This window comes from Notolepis coatsorum (assembly GCF_963971535.1).
Source record: "Notolepis coatsorum genome assembly, chromosome: 1".
Classification (NCBI taxonomy): Eukaryota; Metazoa; Chordata; class Actinopteri; order Aulopiformes; family Paralepididae; genus Notolepis; species Notolepis coatsorum.
In genome coordinates this window covers 314408404-314417306 of record NC_140165.1, presented here as the reverse complement: position 1 = coordinate 314417306, position 8903 = coordinate 314408404, and the positions used below count along the sequence as shown (strand labels likewise).

At 53.7% G+C, this 8903-nt stretch overlaps 1 protein-coding gene across 1 annotated transcript in view; it reads right to left on the bottom strand.

Moving 5' to 3' along the window:
• Positions 1–8619, bottom strand: part of rtn2a (reticulon 2a) — a gene marked incomplete at both ends in the record, with an annotated part of 50746 nt that extends 42127 nt beyond the window's left edge. Inside the window, one exon of the mRNA XM_084311631.1 lies at positions 8589–8619. Within this exon, the coding sequence (XP_084167757.1) occupies positions 8589–8619 (31 nt within the window). The remainder of the gene's footprint in view (positions 1–8588) is intronic.
• Positions 8620–8903: the final 284 nt, after the last annotated feature.

Here is an 8903-nt window from a genome sequence, read left to right as displayed (position 1 = left end):
AGAGTGGCGCGCCACACCTTGGTGTGCGCGTCGGAACTGAGAGACGCATCGGGGTGCGTCTGCCAGGAGGAGTGTGCCAAGCACGAAGGTCTGGAAGATGCGCGTCTGTGCGCCGGTACAGAGGAGCGTGCCAAGCTCGAAGGTCTGGAAGATGCGCGTCAGTGCGCTGGTACGGAGGAGCGTGCCAAGCTCGAAGGTCTGGAAGATGCGCGTTGCGCGCTGGTCTGGAGAGCGTGCCAAGCTCGAGCGTCCTTGGAAGATGCGCGTTGCGCGCTGGTACGGAGGAGCGTGCCAAGCTCGAAGGTCTGGAAGATGCGCGTTGCGCGCTGGTCTGGAGAGCGTGCCAAGCTCGAGCGTCCTTGGAAGATGCGCGTTGCGCGCTGTGGACTGGAGAGCGTCTGCGCTGGTCTGGATGTGCGTCAGGACGACAGCTGCGCGGGGGGTCTGAAGTGGATGACTGGGATGCCTCCCGTGGAAGTCTAGGGAGCGCAGACCAGTCCCACTCTCAGGCAACGGCGACAGCAGGCGAAGGCTGGAGCAAACATCTCGACGCCGGAGAATGGAACAGCATAGGCAGACAGAGGATCTCCCGAAAGAGTCTAGATGTTTAGAGAATATGACTCGGCAAGTATACAACACGACCCCACGCCAAAACGAGGGGAAGCGCCCTGGTATTTAAAGCCCACAGGGGGACTAATTAGCCTGCCACCACAGGTGCGAGAGATAATAGAATATCAAACAGGTGTGGCCACTAAGGGTAAGGAACGAGAGGGTGGGGGCTAGAGAGAGTGAGTAGGGAATTCCTAACAGTAGGCTTAAAGAAGACAGAGAATAGGGAATTCCTAACAGTAGGCTTAAAGAAGACAGAGAATAGGGAATTCCTAACAGTAGGCTTAAAGAAGACAGAGAAAAGGTAGTGAGCAGCGGGCAAAACCTCACAGTATCCCCCCCTCCAACGGGAGCCACCCGGCGACCCAAAACAAATACAGACAGAGTGGCAGGGGGCAAAACAAGACAAAAACAAAGGCACTGGCCAAGCCAGTAGGGGAAGCCACCACAAGAGTGGGGCTAGCAAACGAAACAGGGTCGCCGAGGGGTAACTAGGGTAGCAGAGGGGCAACTGGGGGAACTGGTCTAGAGGAACCGAGGGGCGAGCAGGGTAGCTAAGGGGTAACCATGGAAGCACCGGGAAAGGGCTAGCAGAGGGAAGGTTAGCTGCCAGGGCACTGATAGCTACAGGGCCTATGCTAGCTGTACTGCTACATCAACATAGAGGCTGCGCTAGCTGCCGGAGCTAGGCTGGCAGACAGGGCTGGACCAGCATGAGAGCACAAGCTAGCTGGAAGGACAGTCCTAGCTGTGTGAGATAAACTGACCTTGCTAGCTGAAAGGGCAGTCCTAGCAGTGGGAAAAACTACACAAAAAAGTGGAGGCCATGCAGAGGGACCGGGTTAGCTGCTTGGGCCTGGCTAGCTACAGGGCCTATGCCAGCTGCAAGGCTGCATTTAACATAGAGGCTGTGCTAACAGCCGGGGCCAAGCTAGCAGACCGGGGCCATGCAGAGGGACTGGGTTAGCCGCCAGGGCATGGCTAGCTACAGGGGGGTCAAACAGGGCAAAACGGGAAGCAACCAGGGGAGCTAACCGGGGAGACTAACAAGCTAAACAGGGGAGTAACAGGCTAACAAGGGAGCTAAACAGGACTAACAAGGAAGCTAGAGGGAACAAGAAAAAAAAAGGCAAACTCAACATACACCGTCTGTGCTGGCTGGGGTCGTCGATTTGGTGGGGTCGTACTGTTATGGTTTGTAACCGACCCCAATCGCACAACACAAGACAGGTATGATGGTTTGCCAAGAAACAGATATTTATTGAACAACAGGGAAATACAGGGAAAAGGGCACTGTCCCTTTAAGGGAGAATCACAAATACAGGAATATAATATGAGGGGAAGGAAAGGTGCCTTTAAGAGGCGGGCAGGAAAAGGGAACACTAAGGGAAAGTAAGGGAACGCCTAAGGGAAGGTTAAGGGAACGCCTTGGGACAGAGGAACTAGAGACTAGGTAAACCAGGGACAAGGAGAACTAGGGAGAGAGGACTAGGGACTAGGAGAGCTAGGGAACAGGAGAAACGGGGACTAGGGGAACAAGGGACAAGGAACTAGGTGGAACTAGTAGGGGAGAAACTGGGACCAGGAACTAGGTGGAACTAGAAAGGGGAGAACTAGGGAACAGGAACTAGGTGGAACTAGAAGGGGAGAACTTGGGACCAGGAACTAGGTGGAACTAGAAGGGGAGAACTAGGGAACAGGAACTAGGTGGAACTAGAAAAGGGGAGAACTAGGGAACAGGAACTAGGTGGAACTAGAAAGGGGAGAACTAGGGAACAGAGGGGACTGGGGCCCGCGGAGGCGGGCTGGGAAACAGGGAGGAACTGGGAGGACTGGTGGAAATCATCTGGGCCGCTCTGCAGGACAGAGGAGATAGTTAATGCACAAAAGGGAAAAAGCAGAGCAGGTGCAGAACAGTCCAAATAACAAAGTGAACAAAGTAATAATATCTTCGTGTGACAAACACACAGGGGGAGATGTAAAGTCCAAAAATACTATTCTAAGTGAGAACCAAAAACAGAGGCATTACGCTGGGAGATGAAATGTCCAAACTAACTAACAGAGGCAATACGCTGGGAGATGAAATGTCCAAACTAACTAACAGAGGCAATACGCTGGGAGAGTGACATCACAATCAAAACTCACCCAGGCGTATGCGTAAAGGTAAAGGGGCAGCAGCGGGAACGGGGGCAAGGGCACTACGCTGAGTGAGTGACATCACAATCAAAACTCACCCAGGCGTATGCGTAAAGGTACGGGGACAGCAGCGGGAACGGGGGCAAGGGCACTACGCTGAGTGAGTGACATCACAATCAAAACTCACCCAGGCGTATGCGTAAAGGTACGGGGACAGCAGCGGGAACGGGGGCAAGGGCACTACGCTGAGTGAGTGACATCACAATCAAAACTCACCCAGGCGTATGCGTAAAGGTACGGGGACAGCAGCGGGAACGGGGGCAAGGGCACTACGCTGGGTGAGTGACATCACAATCAAAACTCACCCAGGCGCATGCGTAATGGTACAGGGACAGCAACGGGAACGAAGGCATCGCCACCGGGGCGGCTGGCTGTCCGAGCCGAGGGAGAGAGTGCTGGGACAGTGGCGGTGACGAGGGCATCGTCCACCGGGTAGCCGCTGTCGGAGCCGAGGAACAGAGTGCTGGAACAGTGGCGGTGACGAGGGCATCGTCCACCGGGTAGCCGCTGTCGGAGCCGAGGAACAGAGTGCGCGCCACACCTTGGTGTGCGCGTCGGAACAGGGAGCTGGAACAGTGGCGGTGGCGAGGATGTCGTCCACCGGGTAGCCACTGTCGGAGCCGAGGAACAGAGTGCGCGCCACACCTTGGTGTGCGCGTCGGAACAGGGAGCTGGAACAGTGGCGGTGGCGAGGATGTCGTCCACCGGGTAGCCACTGTCGGAGCCGAAGAACAGAGTGCGCGCCACACCTTGGTGTGCGCGTCGGAACAGGGAGCTGGAACAGTGGCGGTGGCGAGGATGTCGTCCACCGGGTAGCCACTGTCGGAGCCGAGGAACAGAGTGGCGCGCCACACCTTGGTGTGCGCGTCGGAACAGAGAGACGCATCGGGGTGCGTCTGCCAGGAGGAGTGTGCCAAGCACGAAGGTCTGGAAGATGCGCGTCTGTGCGCCGGTACGGAGGAGCGTGCCAAGCTCGAAGGTCTGGAAGATGCGCGTCAGTGCGCTGGTACGGAGGAGCGTGCCAAGCTCGAAGGTCTGGAAGATGCGCGTTGCGCGCTGGTCTGGAGAGCGTGCCAAGCTCGAGCGTCCTTGGAAGATGCGCGTTGCGCGCTGGTACGGAGGAGCGTGCCAAGCTCGAAGGTCTGGAAGATGCGCGTTGCGCGCTGGTCTGGAGAGCGTGCCAAGCTCGAGCGTCCTTGGAAGATGCGCGTTGCGCGCTGTGGACTGGAGAGCGTCTGCGCTGGTCTGGATGTGCGTCAGGACGACAGCTGCGCGGGGGGTCTGAAGTGGATGACTGGGATGCCTCCCGTGGAAGTCTAGGGAGCGCAGACCAGTCCCACTCTCAGGCAACGGCGACAGCAGGCGAAGGCTGGAGCAAACATCTCGACGCCGGAGAATGGAACAGCATAGGCAGACAGAGGATCTCCCGAAAGAGTCTAGATGTTTAGAGAATATGACTCGGCAAGTATACAACACGACCCCACGCCAAAACGAGGGGAAGCGCCCTGGTATTTAAAGCCCACAGGGGGACTAATTAGCCTGCCACCACAGGTGCGAGAGATAATAGAATATCAAACAGGTGTGGCCACTAAGGGTAAGGAACGAGAGGGTGGGGGCTAGAGAGAGTGAGTAGGGAATTCCTAACAGTAGGCTTAAAGAAGACAGAGAATAGGGAATTCCTAACAGTAGGCTTAAAGAAGACAGAGAATAGGGAATTCCTAACAGTAGGCTTAAAGAAGACAGAGAAAAGGTAGTGAGCAGCGGGCAAAACCTCACACTGTGATTGTAGACAAGGATAGTGCGACACAGAGAAAATGATACACATAGGCTTCAACAGCTTCCCTTCGCACACAAACTACACAAAAATATACAGGTCGTAACACCGCACCAAACCAGACCACACCACACCACACCACAACACACCACACCACACCAGACCGCACCACAACAACACACCACACCACACCAAACCAGACCACACCACAACACAACACAACACACCACAACACACCAAACCAGACCACAACACAACACAACATACCACAACACACCAAACCAGACCACACCACACCACAACACAACACACCACAACACACCAAACCAAACCAGACCACAACACAACACAACACACCACAACACAACACACCACAACACACCAAACCAAACCAGACCACAACACAACACAACACACCACAACACAACACACCACAACACAACACACCACAACACACCAAACCAAACCAGACCACAACACACCACACCACAACACACCACAACACACCACAACACACCACAACACACCACAACACAACACACCACAACACACCACAACACACCACAACACACCACAACACACCACAACACAACACACCACAACACACCACAACACACCAAACCAAACCAGACCACAACACAACACAACACACCACAACACAACACAACACACCACAACACACCACAACACAACACAACACACCACAACACACCACACCACACCAAATCAGACCACAACACAACACACCACAACACAACACACCAAACCAAACCAGACCACAACACAACACAACACAACACAACACACCACAACACACCACAACACAACACACCACACCAAACCAGAGCACAACACAACACAACACAACACACCACAACACAACACAACACACCACAACAAAACACAACACACCACAACACAACACACCACAACACAACACAACACACCACAACAAAACACAACACACCACAACACAACACAACACACCACAACACAACACAACACACCACAACAAAACACAACACACCACAACACAACACACCACAACACACCACACCACAACACACCACAACACACCACACCACAACACAACACAACACAACACACCACAACACAACACACCACAACACAACACACCACAACACAACACACCACAACACACCACACCAAACCAAACCAGACCACAACACAACACACCACAACACAACACACCACACCACACCACACCACAACACAACACACCACAACACAACACACCACACCACAACACAACACACCACACCACAACACAACACACCACAACACAACACAACACAACACACCACAACACAACACAACACACCACACCAAACCAGACCACAACACACCACACCACAACACACCACACCACACCACAACACACCACAACACAACACAACACACCACAACACACCACAACACACCACACCACAACACAACACACCACAACACACCACACCACACCACAACACAACACACCACAACACAACACACCACAACACACCACAACACAACACAACACACCACAACACAACACACCACAACACACCACACCACACCACAACACAACACACCACAACACAACACACCACAACACACCACAACCAACACACCACAACACACCACAACACACCACAACACAACACAACACACCACACCAAACCAGACCACAACACAACACAACACACCACAACACAACACACCACACCACACCACAACACAACACACCACAACACACCACAACACACCACACCACACCACAACACAACACACCACAACACAACACACCACAACACACCACAACACACCACAACACAACACAACACACCACACCAAACCAGACCACAACACAACACAACACACCACAACACAACACACCACACCACACCACAACACAACACACCACAACACACCACACCACAACACACCACAACACACCACACCACAACACAACACACCACAACACAACACACCACAACACACCACAACACACCACACCACAACACACCACAACACACCACACCACACCACACCACAACACACCACAACACAACACAACACAACACACCACACCACACCACACCACAACACACCACAACACAACACAACACACCTCACCACACCACACCACAACACAACACACCACAACACAACACACAACACACAACACAACACAACACACCACAACACAACACACCACAACACACCACAACACAACACAACACAACACAACACACCACAACACACCACACCACACCACACCACAACACACCACAACACACCACAACACACCACACCAAACTAGACCACACCACAACACACCACAACACAACACACCACACCACACCACAACACACCACAACACACCACACCAAACTAGACCACACCACAACACACCACAACACAACACAACACAACACACCACAACACACCACACCACAACACACCACAACACACCACACCACACCACACCACACCACAACACACCACAACACAACACACCACACCACACCACAACACAACACACCACAACACACCACACCAAACTAGACCACACCACAACACACCACAACACAACACACCACACCAAACTAGACCACACCACAACACAACACAACACACCACACCACACCACACCAAACTAGACCACAACACACATCTGGAAACAATAACAAGGTGGGTCCGTCCGTCACCGCACAGCGTCCATCATCTGTGTGTTTATCGGGGAGCAGGAGAGGAGAGGGTGAGGGAAGAGGAGAGAGAGAAGAGAGAGAAGAGAGTGAGGGAAGAGGATGAGAGAGAAGAGAGAGAAGAGAGTGAGGGAAGAGGATGAGAGAGAAGAGAGTGAGGGAAGAGGAGAGGAAGAGGAGAAGAGAAGAGAGTGAGGGAAGAGGAGAGGAAGAGGAGAAGAGAAGAGAGTGAGGGAAGAGGATGAGAGAGAAGAGAGTGAGGGAAGAGGAGAGGAAGAGGAGAAGAGAAGAGAGTGAGGGAAGAGGATGAGAGAGAAGAGAGTGAGGGAAGAGGAGAGGAAGAGGAGAGAGAGAAGAGAGTGAGGGAAGAGGATGAGAGAGAAGAGAGTGAGAGAAGAGGAGAGAGGAGAGGGTGAGGGAAGAGAGTGAGGGAAGAGGATGAGAGAGAAGAGAGTGAGGGAAGAGGAGAGAGGAGAGAGTGAGGGAAGAGGAGGAGAGAGAAGAGTGAGGGAAGAGGAGAGAGGAGAGGGTGAGGGAAGAGGAGAGAGAAGAGAGTGGAGGAAGGGGAGAGAGGAGGGAGTGAGGGAAGAGGGAGAGAGGAGAGGGTGAGGGAAGAGGAGAGAACAGAGAAGAGAGTGAGGGAAGAGGAGGGAGTGAGGGAAGAGGAGAGAGGAGAGGGTGAGGAAGAGGGAGAGAGTGAGGGAAGAGGAGGAGAGAGAAGTGTGAGGGAAGAGGAGAGAGGAGAGGGTGAGGAAGAGGAGAGAGAAGGGAGTGAGGGAAGAGGAGAGAGACAGTGGAGGAAGGAGAGAGAAGGAGTGGAGGAAGGGGAGAGAGAGAGGGAGTGAGGGAAGAGGAGAGGAGAGAGTGGAGGAAGGGAGAGAGGGAGAGGAGAGGAGAGGGTGAGGAAGAGGATGAGAACAGAGAAGAGAGTGAGGGAAGAGGAGGGAGTGAGGAAGAGAGAGGAGAGGAAGAGGAGATGGTGAGGAAGAGGAGGAGAGAGAAGGTGAGAGGAAGAGGAGGGAAGAGGTGAGAGGAGAGGAGAGAGAGAGAGGAAGAGAGAGAAGGAGTGGAGAAAGAGGAGAGAGAAGGAGTGGGGGAAGAGGAGAGGAGAGAGTGGAGGAAGGGAGTGAGGAAGAGGAGAGGAGAGAGGGTGAGGCTAGCATAACACAACGCTCCACCACGGCCGCTAGCGCGCACATGCAGGGTAGAAACTATACAGTAAAACGAAGAGAAAGATGGAGAGACACTAGAGACAGACAGACAGGAAGGCGGACAGACAGACAGGACACAAGCAGACTCACGGCAGTGGGAGAATCCTAAAACCTGGCCCATACTCCATTAAGGCATCGCTGCAGGGCCCATCATCCACCAGCACTCCCCTCCTCCTGTGGATCTCTCTCTCTCTCTCTCTCTCCCTCCCTCTCTGCTCCCCCGTGTCCTCTCTCTGCCTCCTCCCCTCCGTCTCTGTTTCCTCTTCTGCGTCTGTGCCGCTGTTACCTCCTCTCTCTCTCTCTCCTCCCGTTCTGCCTGCCTCCCCTCCTCTGTGTGGTTCATCCGCCCCTCCCTATCGTCCTCTCCTCTCTGCTCTCTCTCTCTCTCCCCCTCTCTCTCTCTCG